At 36.4% G+C, this 27,605-nt stretch overlaps 1 protein-coding gene across 2 annotated transcripts in view; it reads right to left on the bottom strand.

Annotated features, from left to right (window-relative positions):
• The window catches only part of NRDC (nardilysin convertase), a 105,298-nt gene that overhangs the window by 62,910 nt on the left and 14,783 nt on the right, over positions 1 to 27,605 (bottom strand). The window contains exons 2-6 of one of the 2 annotated variants that reach the window (XM_061121912.1): positions 11,872 to 12,199; positions 9,153 to 9,286; positions 8,150 to 8,219; positions 7,912 to 7,993; positions 6,936 to 7,089 (exon numbers count right to left, since the gene is read on the bottom strand). In XM_061121912.1, coding sequence (XP_060977895.1) covers positions 6,936 to 7,089; positions 7,912 to 7,993; positions 8,150 to 8,219; positions 9,153 to 9,286; positions 11,872 to 12,199 — 768 coding nt within the window. The remainder of the gene's footprint in view (positions 1 to 6,935; positions 7,090 to 7,911; positions 7,994 to 8,149; positions 8,220 to 9,152; positions 9,287 to 11,871; positions 12,200 to 27,605) is intronic. The other variant, XM_061121913.1, reaches the window with a different exon arrangement.

Below are 27,605 nucleotides of genomic sequence, written 5' to 3'. Positions count from 1 at the left end.
GGGGGGTGTTAGAAGGAAGGTTCAAGAGCAATGGGATACATGTATACACGTAACTGACTCACTCTGCTGTACAGCAGAAACTAACACAGAATTGTACAGCATTGATACTCTAATTTTTTTTTTTTTAAGTGAGTAAAAATAAAGCAACTATTTACCTGGGGAAAAAATAATTTGTATCTCTTTACTGATGTTCTCTATTTAGTAACACATCATTCTTGTGTTCTCCTTTAGTTCTTAGACATAGTTTTCTTTAGCTCCTTGAACATAATTAAAACAGGTGACCTAAAGTTTCTGTCTAGTTAACTCCAGAATCCAGACTTTCCTAGGAACAGTATCTATTGACTACTGTTTTTCCATTGTATCAGTCATACTTTTCTGCATCCCTCATAATTTTGTTGAAAAAAAAATTTTTTTAGTAATATAACGTAGCAACTCTGTAAATCAAGCCTCTCCTCCCTCCTCAGGGTTTGTTGTTATTGCTGTTTCTTGTTGTTACCATTTACATATTTAGTGCTCTTCTGATTTCCCTAGGTGCTCAGACAGTAAAGAAACTGTCCGCAATGAGTGAGACCTGGGTTCAATCCCTGGTTTAAGAAGATGCCCTGGCGAAGGGAATGGCTACACACTTCAGTATTCTTGCCTGGAGAATTCCATGGACAAAGGAGCCTGTGACCATGGGGTTGCAAAGAGTCAGACATGACTGAGCAACTCACACTTACCTTCAACTAATCCTGTGAAGTCTGTATTCTTTGATGGCTTGGTTAGCTTAGTGATAATCTCTAGTTGCAGAGAGATTTCCTTAAATGCCTTGCCAAGGGGTTCTCTATGCATATTGGGGGATGCTTTCAACATTCAGTCAGGCAGTTTATAACTCTACATTAGCCATCACATCCTGCTTGCACAGAGACTCAAGATCAGCCATGACAAGAGTGTAAGGCCTTAAGTCTTTCTTGAGCATGCATACAGCCCTGGACATGACACAGCTTTATGCACATATGTGACCTTCAAAATTCCCAGGAATATCCTGGAGCTTTTCAAAGCCCCTTAGGATATCTTATTTTGCAGTTCTTCCTTTTAAGCTTTGTTCGCTCCAACTTTTATCCACTGCCTCAGATGGTCACAAAGTTAAACTATTGCCATCTAAATGCTATAGACAAATGTCTCCAGAGAAAAAGATTTTTGCAAATACGTGAGCTCCCAGTCAGACCAAATCATAAAAGTTCATGAATGGTGGTTCCCAGGGAACTTCTAGACAGGTCAAATAATGAAGATTCTCTAGAACGATGTTTTTAGAGATCTCTTAATCCATCCAGCCCCTTTCAGTGGCTGCTAGACTGCTGTTTTCACTAAGACTATGGGACCTCTTCGTTTTCAAGATTACTGTAGAGTTGGGTAGAAGGGAATGGAAACAGGGCAAATTAAAATGTCACAAAGCAAACTGTTCTTACTAAGATTTAGTCACCTGCTTGAATAAACTCCTTGGATTGTTGCAAGCTTTTCTTATTTCCAGAGTTCTGAAAAAGTTGATTTTGACAATTTTTGGCAAGGTTCTCATTGCTTTTACAGAGGGGCTTTCAGAGGTCCTTATTTCACTATTCCTGCTGAGGTCAATCTGCTTTTTATTTCATTTATCTTCACCTTTTCTTTCTTCTTTCTTTGGGCATACTTTGCTGGTCTTACTCAGACTTCCTGAGATTGATCAGCTCATTAACTTTAAACTCTTCTTTTCTAAAATATACATTTGGGGGTGGTTTAGTTGCTAAGTCGTGTCTGACTCTTTGGATCCCATGGACTGTACCCTGCCAGGCTCCTCTGTCCATGGGATTTCCCAGGCAAGAATACTGGAGTGGGTTGCCATTTCCTCCTCCAGGGGATCTTTCCAACCCAGGGATCAAACCCAGGTCTACTATGTAGCAGGCAGTCTCCTGCATTGCAGGAAGATTCTTAACCAACTGAGTCATGAGGGAAGCTGACAGAATACACATTTAAAAGTATTTATTTCCCTCTAAGAACGATTACAGCTGCATCCCACAACTTATAATATTTTTATAATTCAATACAAAATATTTTCTAATTTCTGATACACTTCCTCTTTACCCAGGTATTCCTTAGAAATGTATTTAATTTCCAAACATAAGGTAATATTCTAGTTGTCTGTTACTGATTTCTAGCTAAAATTTAACTGTACATACACTGTGATTAGAAAACACAATCATTAATAATATGGTTTCAATGCTTTGAAATTTGAGACTGAATTTGTGGCTTAAAATATGCTCAAATGAAAATATTTTGTAGCTGGAAGGTGTTGACTAAGGATTCAAGTGGTAATCTTTTTGTCCTAATCTTCAAAGTTCTTACTGATTTTACAGTTATTCTATCAAATACTGAGAAAGGGATGTTAAATCTCCCATTGCAGTTGTTTACTTATTCTTTGGTCTTTACATCTGATTTACTTTGAGGCTATGCTATCAGATGAGTTCAGACTGGAAACAATCATGTCTTCCTTGTTAAGTTTTATCAATATGACATGAGCCTCTTGAGCAACACTTTTTTTTCCAAGACTTACTACATGTACTAGTCACTCAGTCATGTCCGACTCTTTGCAACCCCATGGACTGTGGCTTGCCAGACTTCTCTGTCCATAGAATTTTCCATGCAAGACTGCTGGAGTGGGTTGCCATTCTGTTCTCCAGGGGATCTTCCCGACCCAGGGATCAAACCCAGGTCTCCTGCATTGCAAGAAGATTCTTTTACCATCTGAGCTGCCAGGGAACCCCTCCCAAGTCTTAGATATAGAAGTCTTAAAAACTATTTGCTTAGGCTTTTTAAATCCAGTCTGATGTTTATCTTTTAACTGGCAGTTAATCCACTCATATTTAATAAGAATTACTGTTACATATGGATGTACATCTACCTCCATCCTCCTTTGTCCTGCTTGTCCCACTTGTTCTATCCCTCCTACTACAGTTTTCTTCTTTGAATTTATTTGACAGACTTATTCCAAACATTTTCCTTGTACTGGTTTGGAATTTTTATGCCCAAACTGTTCTTTCAGCAGTTACCCTTAAAAATATTATATGTATCCTTTTAACTTATCAAAGTCTAATATTCATCTTATAAAAATACCTTTTTCTCCATTTAGCATTACTCCTGATACATTGCTGTTGTTGTTTTAACTCTGTATACTTTTAAGTTTCATAATTACTGTTTTAAATAATCAATGCTCATTTATATTATTCATATAAAATGACTTTCATTGCCCCACTATCGTTTTTGCAGCTCTGATCTGTATTCTCCTTCTGCCTAAAATATATTCTTTAGAATTTTCTTTGGTAAGCTGGTGGCATGCACACTCAACTGTGTGTCTAAAGGTCTATTTTACAATCATTCTTACAAGATATTTTTTGCTTGGTGTAGAATTTGTAGTTGGTGGTTATTTTCTTTCAGGCTATTACAAATATTCTACTGTCATTGAGCTTCCACTACTGCTGCTGAAAAGTCATCCATCAGACTAACTAACATGACTTTAAAGAACTTCTGCCCTTTCATCTGGCAAAGATTTTCTATATTTGGTCTTCTGTAGTCACTATAACTTTCTACATGTGGATTTAATATATACTTTTGGAATTTGTTAGACTTCTTTACCCTCTGATTTGATGTTCTAGAAATTTTCCAGTGATCAACCCTTCAAATATTTTGTATTAATTTTTTCTCTTCTCCTTCTAGTTCTCTAGGTATATATATATTGGACATTTTCACTCTATTCTCTATGCTACTTTTCCTTTTTTCTGTATCTTTCATTTTTTTTTTCTCTTCACACTGTATTTGGGATTTCTCTTGGTCTATCTTTCAATTCACAAATTCTAACATCATCTATATATACTCTCTTAAACCTATCCATGGTTTAAATTTCAATTATCATGTCTCAATTCACAATGCCCTTTCTTACTTTTTATATTTCAAATCTCATAGGTCACATTTTATAGTTTTCTATGACTTACAACTGTATTCAAACTTGTCCCTTATTTCTGTAAAAACGAATCATCTTTGTAATACTTAACCATGACAATCTCTAAGATTTCTAAGGCATTAAGTATTTTTCTGTATCCTGTTCTCATTCATATTGTCTTATTTTGTTGCATGTCTGCTTATGTTTGACTCAATGCTGGTCACTCTACTTGAGAGTAGATAAAACAAAGGCATTTTCTTTTTGAGAGGGTTTGTTTTTGCTTCTCTTGGGCATCAGAGAACACTACCAGTTCTGGACCATGTTAAACTATATTCAAGGCTTAAGGTTCACTAGACAACATAGGCATTTTTCAAAGTAGTCTGTAACTCCTCAGGATGGCTAATCCATCTCCTCGGCCTAAGGGTGATGCCTTCTGAAGTCCCAATTTATCAGGAGAAGAGTCTCCTATTAAATATCCCACTTTGTGAACTTCCTGGACTTTGATAAATCTTCTTCTTGCCCTGAAATACTGATAAACTAAAGTTCAAATTTATTGAAATTAGCAAAGGCCACCAGGGTAAAAGCAGCTTTCATTCTCATTTACTTAATAGAGTAAAAATTCAGTTATTTCCTCAACTTTTTACTTAAATGATTCAAGATACTGAACAATATGACCTATAAGGAAACTAGATTTTACTGACCTATTAAAAAATAGACACACTTAATCCATGCTACGTAAGAGTCTTTTGCAAATTATCCAAAGACTTTTTATTTCATATTAACTGTGAAAAAGTTAAAGTGAAGTCGCTCGGTCGTGTCCGACTCTTTGAGAGCCCACTGACATAGCCTACGGGGCTCCTCCGTCCATGGGATTTTCCAGGCAAGAATACTGGAGTGGACTGCCATTTCCTTCTCCAGGAGATCTTCCCAACCCAGGGACTGAACCCTGGTCTCCCACATTGTAGGCAGACGCTTTACCGTCTGAGCCACCAAAGAAGTCATATTAACTGTAGAAGTATAATAATTATCATATGTATTATAGAATATGCAATGCTTAATGCTCTACCACTGTCTACCATTTATGGCATAAATTTCTGGCCTGATATTCTTAATAATTTCTTCTATTAGGCAGTAGCATTCTTCTTATTAATTCTGACAGTTTTTTAAGTAGAAATAATCTGTAATAAATGTACAAATATCTTTGGATTTCCTGAAGTACTCCTTAGATTAAAAATGTACAGAATTTCTTAAGAAGAAATGAAACAAGTTCTTTAACTAGACTTCATAGCAGATTTCATCATCTCTGAGGTGGCTGTAATTTTTTCAACATATCCTTTGCTCTTCTTTTTTTCCAATGAAATGTGTTTATTTATGAGTATTCAATTTGTCTACTGCTTAAGTTTTCTTAACATGTTGTAAAACTTGGGAGTTGAAAACTTTGAAACAAAAGCAAACACACAGTCACCCTAAAGAGTATTCCTGATTTTCTAAGTTTATAAAAAAGATAAATTTGGGCCTCATTTGCACTGCTTGATTAACTTGTTTTGTTTCTATTCTTTTGTTATTTTGGAATTAAATGTTTAATTAGATAAACACTGATATCAAATATATGTGCTGTGAGCATATCCTTAAGTATGCAATTAAAAAGAGCTATAAACTATTTCACTGAATACAAAGTAGAGAGCCATATTTCAGATTAAAGAAGAAAAACCACTATGTTGTATCCTATTATAAACACTGTCATCAAAGTAATTATGTCAATTTTAATGGGATTTTGGCATTGTTTTAGTGGAAAAGCTGTTAACTTGGGGGTTCAAGAACAGACAAATATTTATTTCCTTGAAAATAATGGCATATTCTTTCAACTTACAGGAACTTACCCAAAAGTTTTCTCAGGGTCAAATTAATTCTTAAGGGATGAGACAATTTAAGAAAACTTGACCACTGTCATGTTTTGAGAAATTTTTTTTGTCATTTGTGTTTTGATTTTATGGCATTTTTTTTACATTTAAAAAAATCTGTATTAATTCATTCAAGACATCTCAAATAGGTATCTGCCAGATTCTTGATACTAGAGATAACCAACAAAAAATGGACCAAAAACTGCCATCAGACTTTACATTATACTGGTCAAACACGATTATTTCTTTCTTTCTTAGTATTTCAATCTTGTATTTATCTAGATTTTGGTATAAAGTGACTTCTTTTTACTACTGTGTGCTTTGCCTTACAACCTTGCTATATCAAAGCTCTATTAATGCCCTGACAAACTTTGGAGAAGATAACTTTGAGGATCAAAAGCTCTTTTTAAAAAAGTTTTAAAAAATCCATGCAAATACACTCAGAAATTTCACTCCTTAGAACTTAGCAAAAGGAAATGATTAAGGATGTACACAAATAGAATATTCACTATAGCATCACAGTACCAGAAAACTGAAAATAATTCAACTGTCCAATAATATGTGAATGGCTAAACAGATCCACAATTACTTAGTCATGTTTTGTAAATTATAAAACTATATGCAAATGTGATAAACCTTGTTTTAAAATATGAAAAGATATGAATAAGCTGATCCCATATATGTTACAAATATAGGTGGTTACATTCCACAATATCAATCATGGTTATCTCTAGATTATGAAATTGAGAGCAATCTTACCTCTTTTTCCCTTCTCTGTTTTCCATATTTTCTACTAAATTAGAAAATAATAATTGCAATAATGAGTCAATAGAGACTACATTATTTACAAAATTCAAAAGATGTTTAAATGGTTTCAATTTAATCTTTAATACAAAGACTAAGTATACAGAACAAGAGCCAAGGTATATTCACAATTTGCTCTTTTCTCCAAATAAAGTACTGTTGATAATCCTACAGAATTAAGAGTACTGCTGGAAAAGAAATACCACAGAACAATGCCCAACATTGCCAGTTGTAAGATGGCACCAGATAATCAAAATAACAATATATTTTGGGTTATTTACCTATCCAGGGCTTCTTTGAAGGACTTCCTCTGGACATCAAACTGAAAGACTGTGCGTTCACAATCAGTTGAAGCATTATCACTGCCCCCATGTTTCTTCAGGAAGGCATCAAATCCATTCTCATCTGGATATTTCAAGCTACCCATGAATACCACTAAGTGAAAAGAATACAAAGTCACAAAACACAAAAATACAGACAATGTTTTTATTAACAAGGATGAAGTTTCAAAAAAACTGGTATAAAATATGCCAACAATGGTTACATACGGATAATACTTATTTTCTTCATAGTACTTCTGTTTTTTTAACTTTCTATAATGCTCATATATAACTTTTAAATTCAAAAACTAAACATTTTTAATGAAATATGTAATTTATTTGTAAAAGGTTAAAATGTAAACTGACATATTTGCAAACTAATCTCTACTATAAAAACTCATAAGGTAAGAAATTCACCCTTGAGAAGCTTAGAAAACTAGAATACAAAGAAGTAGTAATTCAAGAGTTCATAACTGGATAGCATTCACAAAGGTTTTACTTGGGTACATTAATAATTACACTGAAGATTTACTGTTTTGCTTTGATATTAATCGTGCCTTTTTATTTTTCTGTATTTCTAATACTTTGACATCTTGAGGCCTTGCCAACCCTGGAAGGAACTGCCCCTCCCAAGATGACAGTCTAAACTCCTCAAGATTAGCAATTTCCTCCTGATTGGTTGGCCTTAGTGTACCTGAATAATAAGACTTACATTTTAACATAGTTTTCTAAGCAGTTTCACTTTAATCCTCAAAACAAGTACACTCAAGATTAAAATTAAGTCTTTCCCCTATGATATTCACTAAGATTTTTTTTCTTAGTTTTTCTCTTATTAAACATTATCACAATCCCATCAAACCAGTTACTTATCTTTGAAATCAATTCTTACAAATTTGGAGGTAAAAACACACCCGAGAATATTTTACAAAAATCTTACTGTGTTCCAAAAAGTGTGCCAGCCCGGGCAGATCATCTGGATCAGCAAAACTCCCAACTCCAACACAAAGAGCCGCTGCAGACTGGAGTAAGTAGAACACATACAAATAGTGAGTCAATCCTACAGGAATAATAATGTCATCTCATTTTAAGGATTCACTTGGAGATGGACCTTATCCAATAGAAAGTAACAGAATTCTTTCCCTGAGAATCAGGAGGAGCAGCAAAGTGAAACTCACCAGAACTGTGTCAGTTTCACCCTGCTGCTCCTCCTCTTGCCATCCTGCAAAATGCTGAACAGGTGCAGACCTAAGGGAAAAAGCAGAAACAGACAGAAAAAAAGCCAAGGGGGACTGGCCAGCCCACCCAAGTTATCACTTTGTGTCAGCATTTCAAAGTTCTGAACCAAGTTTGTTTCCTGATTAACCAGATTTCAGAAATCTGCAGAAGTAATATATCTGAGGAAATTTTCTCGAAAGATCTCTAAACAATTAAAGGCTCTGTGTTCGTTAATTCAAGTTACTAGATGGAAACTTCTCAATATGTCACTCAGAAAATGTTTTTATTAAAACAGGGCATAAGATAACAAGTCAGGAAAACATCTAACAAAGATAATAAATTAATGGTTATTAAAAAATCTTTAGCCATTAAAGAACTACAGAACTAAACTTTAAAGAGGCTTTTTAGTTCTTCACTTCTTATTTAAGGTATAAAAAATACATTACTTAAAAAAAAAATACATTACTTATTGGTTGACATTTTCCCAGTACTTTGGGAAAATTAATTTGCAACAAAATAGACGGTCAGGAGGTATACCAAATTCTGCATTTAAAATGATCAGGGCAAACATTATATCAAAGTAAGTTAAAAGACACAAAAAAGGAGAGAAAAATAGTCAATTTGAATCCTTAAGGACAGAAAGCTGAATTATTAACCTTCCCAAATTTTACAAAAGTCAATTTTAAAGGGCTAACACATTTGATGACACAGACTATTCTGATAAACGGTTATCCTCTTAGAAGGCTTTTAAAAAAAATAGTGTACACCTGGTATAAAGTCTAACCATGTGTTGGCAGGGGGGCGGGGGTGTACGTTTTTGGAAGAACCAAACAGCCTCACTTAATACTCATAAATCCCTTATTTAAGACGTAGACACATAAACTCAGTTAAAACATGAGGGAATATCCACTTCTTCAAAGCACAGTCTAATGGGTTCTGTGATGTGTTTAATAGATGCCTAACCTGCTTTCAGCTCCAACTACCCCATTAAGATTTCTTGTCTTGAACAGCAGGGTTGAAGACATTTTTGTATAAGTTGACTTAAACCACAGTTTATCAGTCAGCTTTGACCACAGCAAAAACAGGCTCTGCAATTGCTAGAAAAGAAATTCATACTTGAGAATTATCTATCCAAAAAATTCATACTTGAGAAATTCATACTTGAGACTTGATTTAAGAAAGCCTTAAGCAAATCATAATTCAGCATATATCAAACTTAAATTCCAATCTTGTTAATTTATCAAAACTTTTTTTTTTTTAAATCAAAACTTTAAGATCAAGAACAAGTTCCCTCTGGGAGAAAGAAAGTGGAGGGGGGTAAAAATGATGATTCGAAAGAGTAGCCAACTTCCTAATTAGGTAAATGTTCTCCAAAAACCTCAAAAAATTTTCTTCCTACTATCCTTACACATTCACATATTCATCTTAAACACAGTTCACATTTTTCAAATAAAAAATCATAAAACCACTGCAAAATCCTATACTACTCTTAAGCCACCTCTTATCTAGACTATCTACTTTATTTACCTTTTGTAGGCATTTATTCATTCAATGAATAGAAATAATTTTCCATGACTACAATCATGGGATCTTTCCTTTCACTAGTGTACCCACAGCATAAAACAATTTGATCTCGTCTTCAAACTGCACTAACCTCCTCCATTCCTTTCTAAAATCCAGAAAATCAGCTATCAGTATCTTAAGAGGGAATATATCATACCAAGTTCTCAGAAAAGACAGGCAGCATCTAAGCTATTTTTCAAATGATCACTAGAATCTGACCCTGCTGCTTCTAGACAAGGTAACATTTAGAGTTTGATGTACGTAATAAGCACAACAAAAAGGGGTACCCAAAATACTGTATGCACATCTTCTTTTGTCAAGCAGGTTCACAATTGCTATATAAATCTAAAGTATTTTATTACATTTTGACAATAAAATTGGCTATCAAAAAATTTTTTAACTTAATCCTAGAGTTTTGCTTATCAATTGATAGAGGGTATGAAGAAGTCCAAAATACAGGAAAAGCTATTAACAGAGATACAGGAAGAAAATTATAAACCAGGAATATTCAGTTATGAAGTTATAACACAGTATGTCTGGAGCTAAAATGGACTTCAAAATGTATGTAACCTAATTCTCTTGTTTCAGAAATGAGGGGGAAAAATGAGAAAATGAAAAGGTCTAAGATCATTTGTAAAGATAACGGCAGTCTCAGAATTAGAATTCAGGTTTCCTAACTATCACTGTTCTTCTCACTTGACTTATTTCTTCCCTTCTATTATTTCTCTATTTGAAATTATAAGATCTATTTTAAATTAAAAGTGAGTTCATTAACTCCTGATTTATTTATAAAGACTTTAGCATAGACTATAAAGACAACAGACTATCTACATATATATACTTTTTTCCCTGGTGTTTGGTTTTTATCCATAAAGCCTTCCAAGCTAAAATCACTTGGCCTATCCTGCTCTGCCAAAACAGGCATCAATTATAATCTGAATAGCAAGAGGAAACAGCTGCTTTAAAGATGACTCAATCCCTCCAACACCTAAGTGAAACAAGTGGCACAATCTTCTTTAAAAAAAATTTTTTTTCCAGGAAGAATACCTATTAATTTATCTAAGACATACCTACTACTTACATTTCAAACTGTCAAATTTTGAGGGCTGATTTTATAGTGTTATACATGTGATCTTTTAGATTTTAGTGTTAATAATCTGAACTTTAATTCATTTTTTTGAGAATGGTACCATGTTGAATATATTACCAATATTTAAGATACTAGCTTTAACAAACATTTGCTGGTCAATTCCACTATAATGGCTCCACAATATTATACTCCAATGTAGATATTTTCTACTTCAAAATGGAAGCATTCTTCAAAAAATATCCAGAGAGAAACATTATTTCTATCAACCAGTACTTATCTATTCACCTACTGTTATTAATATATTCCACTAACTAAGCTCAACTCCCCATTTCTATTTCAATTCTTCCAATTTACTTATTAATTATTTGGACCACTGATGCTTCCCCATAAAAATACAAATCACATTCAGTTACTCACAAAGAAATTACCAATGAGGATTCTCAGAAACACAGGCCTATGTAAGAATTCTACACTACACTTGTTCTTCTCTTATGCTTTTCCCAGTCTCTCCAAGGATAATACATTCTCTTATTCCTCTATCCCATGCTAAGAACTTTGCAGATTCACAGCTCCAGGCATTTGTTTTGAAAACATGCAGTCAAATACTCCCAGTGATTATCTCTGAGAGTTATGGTTATGGGCAACTTTTATATTTTTGTTTACTTTCCATTAGCTTCTATAATGAGCATTTGTCATTTTTATAATAGAGCAAAAAGAAGCTTTTTTTCCTTAAATTTTTTGGCCACACCATCTGGCATGAGGGATCTTAGTTCCCCGACTAGGGATCAAACCCAGGCTCACAGTATTTGAAACGGAGAGTCTTAACCACTGCTAACCACTGGACCACCAAGGAAGTCCCTAGAGGAAAATGTTTTTTTTAATGTAATCTTTACATAGAATAAATATTCCTTTACTGAAGATCAACAGATATATACTTCCTATTTGCCAGTAAGAGACAAAACATAAATTTGGAACTTATCACAAAAGAATTCCCAAATTAGAAAAAGATGTAACAGACATGACTCACACCTGTTTTTCAGTGGTTTTCTTTCTAGCTTCTGCCCTCTCTTCTAATTCTTCCAACTCATTATCCTCAGCGTCGAGATCATCATCATGTTCATCATCATCATCATCAAACTCATCTTCATCATCAAAACCTTCTTCATCATCATCTTCTATTTCTGCTCCAGAATCTTCATCATCATCATCATCATCATCATCATCATCTTCTTCTTCTTCTTCCTCTTCTTCCTCCTCATCTTCCTCTTCATCATCTGTTGCATCACCCATTTTACCTTCCATATTACTTAGGTCTGAAATCAAAAGTGCCTGCAAGCCATTTCGTAATTTGATGTACCTGAAAAATAAAAAATGAAAAAAAAAAATCACAAAACATTCAACTCAGCTATTCATTATACTATGACACTGAAAGATGAACTCCCCAGGTCAGTAGGTGCCCAATATGCTACTGGAAAGCCATGGAGAAATAACTCCAGAAAGAAAGATGAGACGGAGCCAAAGTGAAAACAACACCCAGTTGTGGATGTGACTGGTGATGGAAGTCAAGTTTGATGCTGTAAAGAGCAATATTGCATAGGAACCTGGAACGTTAGGTTCGTGAATCAAGGTAAACTGGAAGTGGTCAAACAGGAGATGGCAAGAGTGAACATAGACATTTTAGGAATCAGTGAACTAAAATGGACTGGAATGGGTGAATTTAACTGAGATGACCATTATATCTACTACTGTAGGCAAGAATCTCTTAGAAGAAATGGAGTAGCCCTCATGTCAACAAAGAGTCCAAAATGCAGTATTTGGGTGCAATCTCAAAAATGACAGAATGATCGCTGTTCTTTTCCAAGGCAAACCATTCAATATCACAGTAATCCAAATCTATGCCCCAACCAGTAATGCTGAAGCTGAATGGTTCTATGAAGACCTACAAGATCTTCTAGAAGTAACACCCCAAAACAATGTCCTTTTCATCATAGGGAACTGTAATGCAAAAGTAGGAAGTCAAGAGATACCTGGAATAACAGGCAAATTTGACCTTGGAGCACAAAATGAAGCAGAGCAAAGGCTAACAGAGTTTTGCCAAGAGAACGCACTGGTCATAGCAAACACCCTCTTCCAACAACACAAGAGAAGCCTCTACACATGGACATCACCAGATGGTCAATACCGAAATCAGGCTGATTATACTCTTTGCAGCCAAAGATGGAGAAGCTCTATACAGTCAGCAAAAACAAGACCAGGAGCTGACTGTAGCTCGGATCATGAACTCCTTATTGCCAAATTCAGACTTAAATTGAAAAAAGTAGGGAAAACCACTATACCATTCAGGTATGAGCTAAATGAAATCCCTTATGATTTTACAGTGAAAGTGACAAATAGATTCAAGGGATTAGATATGATAGAATGCCTGAAGAACTATGGATGGAGGTTTGTGGCACTGTACAGGAGACGGTGTTCAACACCATCCCCAAGAAACAGAAACGCAAAAAGGCAAAATGGTTGTCTGACGAGGCCTTACAAATAGCTGACAAAAGAAGAGAAGCTAAAGACAAAGGAGATAAAAAACAAAAACAAAAAATACCCATCAAATGCAGAGTTCCAAAGAATAGCAAGAAGAGATAAGAAAGTCTTCCTCAGTGATCAATGCAAAGAAACAGAGGAAAACAACAGAATGGGAAAGATTAGAGATCTCTTCAAGAAGATCAGAGACACCAAGGGAATATTTCATGCAAAGATGGGCACAATAAAGAACAGAAATGGTATGGACCTAACAGAAGCAGAAGAGATTAAGAGGAGGTAGCAAGAATACACAGAAGAACTATACAAAAAAGATCTTCACGACCCAGATAACCACAATGGTGTGATCACTCACCTAGAGCCAGACAACCTGGAGTGCAAAGTCAAGTGGGACTTAGGAAGCATCACTACAAACAAAGTTTGTGGAGGTGATAGAATTCCAGTTGAGCTATTTCAAATCCTAAAAGATGATGCTGTTAAAGAGCTGAACTCAATATGCCAGCAAATTTGGAAAACTCAGCAGTGGCCACAGGACTGAAAAGGGTCAGTTTTCATTCCAATCCCAAAGAAAGGAAATGCCAAAGAATGTTCAAACTACCGCACAATTGCACGCATTTCACATGCTAGCAAGGTAATGCTCAAAATCCTACAAGCTAGGTTTCAACAGTACGTGATCCAAGAACTTCCAGATGTACAAGCTGGATTTAGAAAGGTCACAGGAACCAGAGATCAAACTGCCAACATCCACTGGATCATAGAAAAGCAAGGGAATTCCAGGAAAACATCTGCTTCATTGTCTACGCTAAAGCTGTTGACTGGGTGGATCACAACAAACTGGAAAATTCTTAAACAGATGGGAGTATCAGACCACTTTACCTGCCTCTTAAGAAATCTGGATGCAGGACAAAAAGCAAGAGTTAGAACCTTACATGGGAGCAACAGACTAGTTCAAAACTGGAAAAGGAGTACAATAAGGCTGTATATTATCATTTTGTTTACTTAACTTATAAGCAGAGTGTACCGTGTAAAATGCAAGGTTGGAAGACTCACAAGCTAGAATTAAGATGGCTGGGAGAAATATCAACAACCTCAGATATGCAGATGACAACACTCTCACAGCAGAAAGCAAAGAGGAACTACAGAGCCTCTTGATGAGGGTGAAAGAGAAGAGTGAAAAAGCTGGCTTAAAGCTCAACATTCAAAAAACGAAGGTCATGGCATCCAGTCTCATCACTTCACAGCAAATAGATGTGTGAAAAGTGGAAACAGTGACAGATTTTATTTTCTTGGACTCTAAAATCACTGTGGATGGTGACTGCAACTACGAAATTAAAGGACACTTGCTCCTTGGAAGAAAAGCAATGACAAGCTTAGTGTGTTAGAAAGCAGAGACATCACTTTGCTGAAAAAGGTCTGCATAGTCAAAACGATGATTTTTCCAGTAGTCATATGCCAATACAAGAGGTGGACCACAAACAAGGCTGAGTGCCAAAAAATTGATGCTTTCAAATTGTGGTGTTGGAGAAGACTCTTAAGAGTCCCTTGGACTGCAAGATCAAATCAGTCCATCCTAAAGGCAATCAACCTTGAATATTCATTGGAAGGACTGATGCTGAAGTTGAAGCTCAATACTTTGGCCACCTGATGCAAAGAGCTGACTCACTGGAAAAGATCCTAATGCTGGAACATATCCAGGGCAAGAGAAGGGGGCGACAGTGAATGAGGTGGTCAGATGGCATCAACACAATGGACATGAATTGGAGCAAACTCAGGAAGATAGTGAAGGACAGGAAAGCCTGGCGTGCTGCAGTTCACAGGATCGAAAAGAGCTGGATAGGACTTAGTGACTGAACAACAATCCCTATCCTCTTTTATCCTGTTTTAACTTTTTTTCATACCATTTATCATCCCTTTTTTCTGGTTTTGGTTTTGTTTTGTTTTTTAATTTTCTGTCTGCACCTTTAGAAAGTTAGATCTGAGGACAGGCTTTTCTTTTTCTTCATAGCTATATTTCTAGCACCTAAGACATTGCCTGGCATTTAGGAAACATTTAAGAAACATTTGCTGAATGAGCAGAAGAATGCCAATGCCTAAAGGGGGCCTGATACATAATAGGTATTTAATATGCTAAGTGAAAAAAATATCAGTAGTTCTGTAAAATAAATAAAACTGTGTACACACATACACATAAAATATACACAAATATACGTTAAATGTACATAAGTGAAGCGAGTGAAAGTCGCTCAGTCATGTCCAACTCTTTGCAACCCCAGGGACTATACAGTCCATGGAATTCTCCAGGCCAGAATACCAGAGTGGGTAGCCTTTCCCTTCTCCAGGGGATCTTCCCAACCCAAAGATTGAACCCAGGTCTCCCATACTGTGGGCAGATTCTTTACCAGCTGAGCCACAAGGGAAGCCCAAGAATACTACAGTGGGTAACCTTTCCTTTCTCCAGGGGATCTTCCCGACCCAGGAATCAAACCGGGGTCTCCTGCATTGCAGGCATGGATTCTTTACCAACTGAGCTATGAAAGTGAAAGTGAAATCGCTCAGTCGTGTCTAACTCTCTGCGATCCCATGGACTGTAGACTTCTCCGTCCATGGGATTCTCCAGGCAAGAGTACTGGAGTGGGTTGCCATTGCCTTCTCCAGGAGATCTTCCCAATTCAGGGATTGAACCCAGGTCTCCCACATTGTAGGCAAATGCTTTTACCATCTGAGCCACCAGGGAAGTTGGGAAGCCCTAAATGTACATAAAGGAGTAGCTAAAGAACTAAAAGGACACAAACCAATAGTAATGTTGGAGAGAGAATGAAATTAGAACAAGATACAAGAACTTTCATGCTTTACACTATAATTTTTACATATTTTTCAATCTTTTGTAATAATAATACACTTATTGTTTGTATAATAAAAAATAATTTAATGAAAATCCAAAACCCACTCCTTAAATTAAGTACACACACAAACACATACTACCCTTAGCTTGAATTAACTTCTAAGGGTTAAACTCGAGAGAGAATTAACTTCTATAAATCAAACACCAAATCCACTTAAAGACAGTCATGGACAAAATGCTCTTAATCATCACTTCTAGTCAACACTGTATTAGAAGTCCTAGCAAATAAAAACAAATCCACAATATAAATAAACAAGAAAGAACTATAAGGCCAAAATATTGAAAGCTAAAACAATTCACTACAAAAGTATATGATTAGCTACAGAATGCAAGAGAATTTTTAAAAAATGAGTATAGTACTAAAGTGTTCAGCAAGCATCCAAAATCAAGAACCATAAAAAAAAAAATCACAAATTTCCTATAAACCAAAGCTAACCAATTAAAATGAGATTTAAGTAAAAGGTTCTATTCACAAAAGCAAAAGAAACTATAAATATATATCTAATAACCACTCACATTTTATGTATTAACTTATATGTCTTAATCCATTTAATCTTCATAATAACCCTAATGAGTTATTATTCACAATTTACAGATGAGAAAACTAAAGCACACAAAAAAGGATTTCTATTTGCCTAAGTTTAGCAGGGACTGAGCCCAGGTAGCATGGCACCAGAAGCTAATCTGTTCCTCATCCAACAATAGTAAAACTACAAAACTTTACATGAGAAGATAACAGACATGACTAGTCATACCATGCACCAGTATTACAAAGATATAAATTCTTCCCCCAAATTAACCTATAAATTCAAGACAATTCCAATTTTAAAATCCCAGTAAGTGTGTGTGTGTGTAACTAGCTGTCGAGACTGTGCTATGCTCTGTCGTGTCTGACTCTTTGCTGTCCCATGGGCTGTAGCCCCCCACAGGCTCTTCTGTCCATGGAGTTTTCCAGACAAGAATACAGAAACAGGTTGCCACTCCCTACTCCAGGGCATCTCCCCAACCCAGGGATTGAACCCGCATCTCTTGTACCTCCCTGCATTGCATACGGATTCTTACCACTGCACTACCTGGGTAACTTGGCATACTGATTCTAAAATTCATATGGACCAAAAAAAATATGTCAAGAACTTTTTCAAAAGGGAAAACATGATGGGAACTGCCTTACTAATTATAAAATATAATCTTTTAAAACAATTAAAATTAAAGAGTATACTAGTACAAAAATACCAACAGATCAATTTAAGAAAACAGGTTTTAGAAACAGAGCACTGTTTATAATATCATTGTAACACTGTTTATTATGTTTCAATAAATGATCTTGAAAAAACAGGTTAATTCTTTAGGGAGATAAAATAGCCATTTCTACCTTACACCTAACACATATAAATTCAATAGCTTATAGAGCTAAAAGAAAAAAAAGTCTTAAAAGTAATTAGAGAAAATATTGTTACAATATTAGGATGAAGAAAATTTATGCTAAATAAGATACAAAATTATTGTATTGGGGGAGACTTCACTATATTCTAACTTAAAACTCTTCTGAAACAAAACATCATAAACTAAATCTAACAGAAAACTGTATACTGAGAGAAGAGAATAACAATATACAAAAGAAGTGTCAGTCCCTCAAGTCGTGTCAGACATGCTTTGCGACCCCATGCACTGTAGCCCGTCAGGCTCCTATGTCCATGGGATTTCCCAGGCAAGAATACTGGAGTGAGTTGCCATTCCCTTCTCCAGGGGATCTTTCCAACCCATGTCTCCTGCATTGCAGGCAGATTCTTTACCATCTGAGCCACCAGGGAAGCCTGTAACAAGATACAAGAGTTCCTTCAAATCAGTAAGAGCATAAAACAAAAACAAATAAAAATAAGTTTAAAAATATATACAAACAGGGTATTCTCACACACTTGCTTATGAATCTCAGTGGGTATAATATTTTTGTAGTATATGGCAAACCTATTTTCTTAACAATGAGAACTCTGCATACCTTTCACCCCAGTGATTACATTTCTAGATGTCTCACAGAAATATTCACACACATGCACAAAGATACGTAACAATGTTCACTGCAGCAACATTTGCGATAGAGAAAATTTGGAAATCATCCAAATTTCCACATAGAGAAAAACATGCAAATAAATTATCTCCTGGCCATACCATAGTATACTATATAACTTTCAAGACCTCATTTTCATATACAGAGATAAAATAATTAGCCACTCAGGTTCCAGTCTTAAATTGCTATTTCTAGACCTAGATAGTGCTAAGTCATTACAGGTCAAAAAAGGGTACTTGGGAAGATAACCATGTAATTATATAACTTGTCATTACCTCCCAACTAAACCATGTAGTCTCTATTTATGTGTGTGTGTGACTGTGAATAAATTTTTGGAGGGGTAAGGCTCTTCTAAGATGTCTAAGAAAACCTCTCTCCCTTTAGCTTATTCAACCTGTCTACATCAATTTGGTTTCACCCTCTCATGGTTCCTGTACTGACTATAAAGACTGAAGTAGGGACTTCCCTAGCAGTTCAGTGGTTAAGACTTGGTGCTTTCACTGTCATCTCAGGTTAGATTTCTGGTTGGGGAACTAAGATCCCCCCAAATCATACAGTATGACCAAAAAAAGAAAAAGAAATTAAAAGACTGAAGTAGGTTTCTTCAAACCAAGCCCAAGAATCAAGAAGGTGGTATTATTTTCTTATAATAAAGTAGCCACTCATTCATTTTTATTTGTTCCTTCATAAAATGAACCAAACTTTTGTGAAGCTATTTTCATTAAAATTACCACAGCTAAGAGTTCATTTATTTAAATACAAAAATACATAAGAAATACTTGATACCACAAAGTCAGGGAAGGGTACTATCTGTCTAGACCTGGAATTAACAATTGAAGGCTAGAGTCTCAGTCATTAATTACTCTATACTTTAAACTGTATACATCTTTGCAGTTTAAAGCTGCAGACCTGGTTTAAGAAGTCCATAAAAGTATTAATTGTTATGCCCACCCAAACCATTAAAAATTAAATCTGTGTAGCTTTGCCTGTAAGTCCAGGGCAGTTATAACTCTAAAGTTGATATAGCCTGAGTCAGCCAAAGCCTTCTTACCCAAGTTGAATTAGTTTAAAGCTAACCATATAACTGTTTTTAAAAAAAAAGAAAAAGAAACAAAAACTTACTGCATGGTACAATATAGTTCTTACAAACAACCAAGCTCAAAAAAATCCACATGATTCTATACTTGTTAAAACATAATAGCAAGCCAACCCATTTAGGGACTACCAGAAGGCCTTTTTGTTCCCCAATGGCAGTCCATCCCTATTTCTCAAGTTTCCTCATCTATGGATCAGTTGTTAGGTTATTAGGTGTAACTAACCATTTTAACAATGGTCCCATAGTGACCTGGTCAATATTCCCAACAAGAGTTGGAGACTATTTCTTCCCACTTATTGAATCTGGGCTAACTCCATAAGTGAAGTGAAGTCGCTCAGTCGTGTCCGATTCTTTACGACCCCATGGACTGTAGCCTGCCAGGCTCCTCTGTCCATGGGATTTTCCAGGCAAGAATACCAGAGTGGGCTGCCATTTCCTTCTCCAGGGGATCTTCCCAACCCACGGATTGAATCTGGGTCTCCTGCATTGTAGGCAGACGCTTTTACTGTCTGAGCCAACTTTGCCTTTAATTTGTGGTGAAGTCCTAGAGTCTAGGCCTCAAGATGTCCTGCAGCTTCTCCCTTCACTCTTTTGGGACTTAACTGCCATGTCAAGAAGTTTAAACTAGACTATGCATGAGGACAGATTAAGTGCAGAGAGAAGGCCCACCTTCTAGCTGTTCCCACCAAGGCCCAAGACATGTGATTAAAGCCATTTTAGATCCTCTAGCTCCTATCGACCTACATAATGAATACAGCCACACAGGTAAGCCCCGATAACAGGAACAAAAAATTGCCCAGCCATCTGAGAGAACTGCAAGAACATAATAAATCATTGTTGCTGTCAGCCACTTAGATTTTGAGGTGGATTATTACAAGGCAATGCTAATATGCTTGCTGGCTTGCTTGCTCAGTCGTATCTGACTCTACAACCCTATGGACTGTAGCCCACCAGGCTCCTTTGCCCATGGGATTTTCCAGGCAAGACTACTAGAGTAGATTACCATTTCCTCCTTCAGGATATCTTCCTGATCCAGGGATCAAACCCATGTTTCCTGCACCTCCTCCATTGCAGGCAGATTTTTTACCACTGAGCAATCGAGGAAGCCCGCTAAGACACTAGGAGGTCTCAAATAACTGAGCAAGTCCACTTCTAGATATATATACATATACCCAAATAAGTTTAGAGCAGGGACTAGAACAGAATTTGTAAACCCATGTTCAAAGCAGCATTATTAACAATAGCTAAAAAGAGGAAACAACTCAAATGTCTATCAACAGATGAACAAATAAACAACTTATGATATATACAAACAAAGGAATATTATTCAGTCTTAAAAAGGAAGGCAATTCTAATACATACCACAACATGGATGAATTTTGAAGATATGCTAAATGAAATAAAGCAGATACAAAAGGACAAGCATTATATAATTCAACTTACATGAGGCACCCAGAGTAAATTCACAAATAGATAATAGAATGGTAGCTGTCAGGGGCTTGGAGGAGGAGAAGGAAATGGGGAGTTATTATTTCACAGTTTAGGATGAAAAAAGTTCTGGAGATGGACGGCAGTGATGGTTGTACAATGTGAATATACTTAATGCCACTGAACAGTACACTTAAAATTGATTAAGGTAAATTCTGTTATGTACAGCTTGCCACAATTTTAAAAAAACACCTCTCGGACTTCCCTGGTGGTACAGTGGATAAGAATCTGCCTGCCAATGCAGGGGACAAAGGTTCAATCCCTGGTCCAGACAGATTTCACATACCACAGGGCAACTAAGCCCTTGCACTGCTACTACTGAAGCCTCCAAGTCTGAGTCTGTGCTCCTCAATGAGAGAAACCACCACCACAAGAAGCCCAAGCAACGCAATCGGAGAGTCGCCACCACTCTCCACAACTAGAGAAGGCCTGTGTACAGAAACAAAGACCCAGTGCAACCAAAAATTCATTTAAAAAAATTTTAAAAAGCACCTCTCTTTCCCACTTGATTTCAGAATCAGATGAGAAAAAAAAAAAAACAAGGAAAAGAAAAAAGAGAGCAAAATGTCAGCTTTATCTCTGACATAAAGTTTGGTTGGAAAACATGGCTCAAAAGTGGTTTGGAAACGGCTTGCTAACACTCTCTTAATTGAAGTTATCCACTAGAACTATTTCCCCCAAAATGGAGAGCATGTCCCACACTCAGTTTACTGCACTAGCCAAGAATATGGCAAAATACTGACTGTCTGCAGGCTAGAATGAAGCAAGAAATGAAAAGGTTAGACTGACCATGCTGGTCATTCTACTGCACTCACTAATCCACTGTACTCACTAATTTCCCCCTGTGAAAGAGAAGAAGTAGAGAAAGAAGCTAAGAATGTTACCATACTCAAGTTCCTCTACACTGAACCAGTGTTCCCATATTATACAGTAGTTTCAAAAGAAAGAAAACAAAGGGGAAGAATTACAGAAAAAAATTCAATAAAAATTTCCTAGGACTGAAAAACGTACATTCTAAACTGATTAAGGAATGAAGATACAAGAAAACAACTGAATTGATGGATTTATTGATGAATTTGACTTAGAAGAGTTTTTAAAACTTAGAGGCATTTAAAAGCTCTGACAAAGAATTAGGGTAGAACTCACATTAGATCACAAAGCACTGAACAAAATAATAATCAGGCATCTAGGATATGATGCATAAGCAACAACAAAAGTAAACTAATTACCAAAATTTAAAACTTTTGTGCTTCAAAGGATACCATCAAGAGAAAATTGTTGCAAATCATTTATCTAAGAAGACCTATATCTAGAATATACGAAGAACTATTACTACTCAAAAATATTAAAGATGGACAAAGGATTTAGACAGATACTTGTCCAAAGAAGATACACATATTATAAGATAAGAAGATGCTACGTTGCTTCAGTTGTGTCCAACTCTTTGTGACCCCATGGACTGTAGCCTGCCAGGCTCTTCTGTCCATGTGATTCTCCAGGCAAGAATACTAGAGTGGGTTGCCATGCCCTTCTCCAGGGGATCTTTCCAACCCAGGGATCGAAACCAAGTCTCCCATGTCTCCTGCATTGGCAGTTGGGTTCCTTACCACTAGTGCCACCTGGGAAGCCACCAAGATAAGAATATGACAGATGACTAATAAGTATATGACAAGATATTTAAAATCATCAGCCATCAAGGAAATGCAAATGACAATGAGATACCACTTATACCCTCTAGGGTGGCTATAATCAAAAAGAGAGTAGCAAATGTTGGTGAGGATATAGAGAAATTGGAAATCACACACACTGCTGGAAGAAAGGTAAAATGGTATAGTCACTTTGGAAAGCAGTCTGAAAGATCCTCAAATGGTTAAATGCTTTCCATGTGATCCAGCAGTTCTATTCCTATTTATTATATATTCTAAATAAATGAAAACAAATGAAAAAATTAAACATAAATGTTCATAGCAGCATTATTCAAAACAGTCAAAAAGTATACATCAATTGCTGAATGGACAGACAAAATATATCCCATACAAAATGGATTGTGTTAGTTGCTCAGTTATGCCTGACTCTTTTTGTGACCCCATGGACTGTAGCCCACCAGACTACTCTGTCCGTGGAATTCTCCAGGCAAGAATACTGGAGTAGGTTGCCATTTCCTTCTTCAGGGGATCTTCCCTGACCCAGAGATCGAACCCGGGTCTTCTTCATTGCAGGCAGATTCTTTACCATCTGAGCCACCAGGGAAGCCCATACCATGAATTAGTCAGTAATAAAAGAAATAAAAGTACTGCAGCACCCAACAATATGGATGAACTTAAAAACATTATGCTAAGTGAAAGTAGTCAATCATAAAAGATGACATATTAAATGATTCCACTTATATGAAATGTCCTGTATACACAGAGACACAGAAAGTAGAGAGACTTCCAGAAAGTAGATCTAGAGAGACAGTGGATTAGAGACAGAAAATAGATTTGTCTTTGCCTATGGCATGTGTGGGTTGGGGCACTGGGAAGGCTGACAGTAAGGGGTGTGGGATTTCTTTCTTTCAATTTATTTATTTGGCTGTGTTAGGTCTTAGGTGTGGCATGTGGGATCTAGTTCCCTGACAAGGGATCAAACCTAGGTCCCCTGTATTGGGAGCATGGAGTTTTAGCCACTGGATCACTAGGGAAGTCCCTGGGGTTACTTTTTGTGGTACTGAAAATGTTCTAAAATTGTGATAATGAATGCACAACTCTGTAAATATACTAAAAGCTAGGGAGCTGCACACTTTAAATGGGTGAATTGGATGGTATGTGAATTATATCTCCATAAAACTGTTTTTAAAAATAAGGCAATTTTTATGTAATTAGCCTTCAACTAATAAAAATAAATGGGTAAAAAAATAAGGCAATTTTTAATGCTACAGAAAACAAAGTTCTTTGAGAAGGAAAATGTAATCATAATAGACTATATGTTTCAGTATGAACAATATATTGAGTTATAAATAACTGAATACTGGTTGATAAAAAAAATTCGGATGTATTTTAGAATAGATAGAGGAAGTAAGGTATTACAATCTAAGATTCATTTTCAAAAAAGGCCTATTAATGAAAAATGTCCTCAAACTAATCGGTTTTTACTTTTTTAAGGAAATAGCAACCCACTCTAGTATTCTTGCCTAGAGGTTCCATGGACTGAGGAGCCTGGCAGGCTACAGTCCATGAGGCTGTAAAGAGCTGGACACGATTGAGTAACTAACACTTTACTTTTTTAAGAGGTTGGAAAAACCCAACAAAAGATTAGTATTTCATGATACATGAAATTATCTAAAATTCAAATTTCAGTGTCCATAAATAAAGTTTTACTGGAACACAGCCGCACTCATGCATTTACTTAATTGTCTATGACTGATTTTGAGCCACAGTGGTAAAATGGGGTAGTTGTGAGAGAGCACATGTAGCATTTTCACTGCTTTGCACTGCTGCTCGACACTCAAAGTGTCAGCAATGTATTTATAACTCAACAACATTACAGTATAACTGTACTATAACTTTTTCTTCACAACAGCAGCATGTATCTATCACGTCCAAATAAGGAAAGGAGAATGTGGAATTCAAACGTCACACTTTTAATGTAGATTTTGCTATTAAATTCTTATCTTCAATATAGCCATTTGCTCTTGGAGACTTCACAATCATTAATTCTGTTAATTTCTATGAGAAATAGTTGATTTTTTCTTTTTGAATGCTCTGTGCACTTTGCAAGATCTTAGCTCCCCGACCAGGAACTGAACCAGGTCAGAGCAGTGAAAGCGCCAAGTCCGAACCACTGGACAATCAGGTAATTCCCAGAAGCCGAATATTTTTAATTTCCCTTACTCCAGAGGAAGCAGTTTGATGGCTTAGCAATAGGAACATTTTATTGCAATGTTCTGAGCTCAGAGTAAAAAAAAAAAGCTTTTCTGAAGAAAAACCTTCAACCACTATTAAATACCAGATGGCTTTGGAAGTTAGTTTTTGCTGCAGTCTTCATAATGTTTCTTAATGATTTCAACCATAAATTATCAAACGTGCTTATATGCAAAACTTATGTTTCAAAAACAGTTACCTTAATTACAAGCAGTGGCAAGCCACTTTATACATTTAATGTGCTGTCAAAAGAAGAAGACCTATCTCCTTTCCTACACAAATTGGCCACAGATATGTTTTCTAAGCAAACTACGCTGGCAGCAGTGTTTTTCACACATTGGTGCAAGCACAAAGGAAATTTCCTTACTTCAAAGTACTTTTTTTAACTGCAACTGAGGACCTTCCAACTACTTTTCAATCAGAAGTGATTAATCTACACTGTAATGACATTCTAAACAGCAAATGTCAGAGAAGAACCTAATAGAATTCTATTTATTAAATGCCTTCCAAGCAATGAATATTATCAAATAAAATCAAACACTCATAGACTAATACCAGTATCTGGCAGTACCTGGCAGTGTAAAAACATATTTTCAAAGATGAAATATATAAAAAATACACTAGAAGGAATCAACAGCAGAATAACTGAGACAGAAGAAAGGATAAGTGAGCTGGCAGGCAGAGTGGTGAAATAACTGCGATGAAGCAGTGTAAAGAAAAAAGAACGAAAAGAAGTAAAGACAGCCTCAGAGTCTTCTGGGACAACATTAAAAGCACCATCATTCAGGCAGAGCTAGCAGTAAAGAATCCACCTGCTAACGCAGGAGATGAAAGAGACACAGGTTCAATCCCTGGGTCAGGAAGATCCACTGGAATAAGAACTGAACGCACACACAAAAGAAGAGAAAGCATCTGAGAAAATATTTGAAGAGATTATAGTCGAAAACTTCCCTAACAAGGGAAAAGAAATAAGACACCCAAGTCCAGGAAGTGCAGAGTCCCATTCAGAATAAATCCAAGACGAAAGATACTGACACACACACTAACCAAACTAACAAAAATACTAGGAAAAAAATATTATAAGCATCAGTGAAAAAGCAACAAATAACATACAGAAGAATCACTATAAGGTTATCAGTCTATTTTTCAGCAGAAACTCTATAGGCCAGAAGGGAGTAGCAAGATAAAGGGACAAAAGGGAAAAACATACAACAAAGATTACTCTACTCAGCAAGGATCTCATTCAGATTCCATGGAGAAACCAAAAGCTTTATAGACAGACAAAAGCTAGGATTTAGAAAAGGCAAAGGAACTAGAGATCAAATTGCCAACATCCACTGGATCATCAATAAAGCAAGAGAGTTCCAGAAAAACATCTACTAGTTTTTTACTGACTATGCCAAAGCCTGTCACTGTGTGGATCACAACAAACTGTGGAAAATTCTTAAAGAGATGGAAATACCAGACCACCTTACCTGCCTCCGGAGAAATCTGTAAGAAGGTCAAGAAGCAACAGTTAGAACCAGATATAGAACAACAGACTGGTTCCAAATTGGGAAAGGAGTACATCAAGGCTGTCTACTGTCACCCAGATTATTTAACTTACATGCAGAGTACATCAGTGAAATGCCAGGCTGGATGAAGCACAAGCTAGGATCAAGACTGCTGGGAGAAGTATCAATAACCTCAGATATGCAGATGACACCACCCTTTTGGCAGAAAGCAAAGAAGAATTAAAGAGCTTCTTAATGAAAGTGAAAGAGGAGAGTGAAAAAGTTGGTTTAAAACTCAACATTCAAAGAACTAAGATCATGGCATCTGGTCCCAATACTTCATGGCAAATAGATGGGGAAACAATGGAAACAGTGAGAGACTTTATTTTCTTGGGCTGCAGATGGTGACTGCAGCCATGAAATTAAAAGATGCTTGCTCCCTGGATGAAAAGTTATGACCAACCTAGATAGCATATTAAAAAGCAGAGACATTACTTTGCCAACAAAGGTCCGTCTAGTCAAAGCTACGGTTTTTCCAGTAGTCATGTATGGATGTGAGAGTTGGACTATAAAGAAAGCTGAGCACCAAAGAATTGATGCTTCTGAACTGTGGTGTTGGAGAAGACTCTTGAGAGTCCCTTGAACTGCAAGGAGATCAAACCAGTCCATCCTAAAGGAAAGCAGTCCTGAATATTCATTGGAAAGACTGATGTTGAAGCTTAAACTCCAATACTTTGGCCACCTGATGTGAAGAACTGCCTCACTGGAAAAGACCCTGGTGCTGGGAAAGACTGAGGCAGGAGGAGAAGGGGACAACAGAGGATGAGATGGTTGGATGGCATCACTGACTCAATCGACATGAATCTGGGTAAACTCCGGGAGTTGGTGATGGACAGGGAAACCTGGCATGCTGCAGTCCAGAGGGTCGCAAAGATTTGGATGCGACTGAGTGACTGAACTGAACTGAAAAACTAGGAGAATTCAGCAACACCAAACCAGCTTTACAACAAATGCTAAAGGAATTTCTCTAGGTGGAAGACACAAAAGAAAAAGACCTACAAAACAAACCCAAAGCAATTAAGAAAATGGTACAAGGAACATATATAACAATAGTCACCTTAAATGTAAATGGATTAAATGCTCCAACCAAAAGACAGACTGGCTGAATGAATACAAAAATAAGACCGCATATATGCTATCTACAGGACACCCACTTCAGACCTAGGAAAACATACAGACTGAAAGTTGGGGGATGGAAAGTTATTTCATGCAAACAAAAACCAAAAGA

This window comes from Dama dama, chromosome 20, assembly GCF_033118175.1.
Source record: "Dama dama isolate Ldn47 chromosome 20, ASM3311817v1, whole genome shotgun sequence".
In the NCBI taxonomy this organism is placed as follows: domain Eukaryota; kingdom Metazoa; phylum Chordata; class Mammalia; order Artiodactyla; family Cervidae; genus Dama; species Dama dama.
This window is presented reverse-complemented; position numbering and strand designations above follow the sequence as displayed.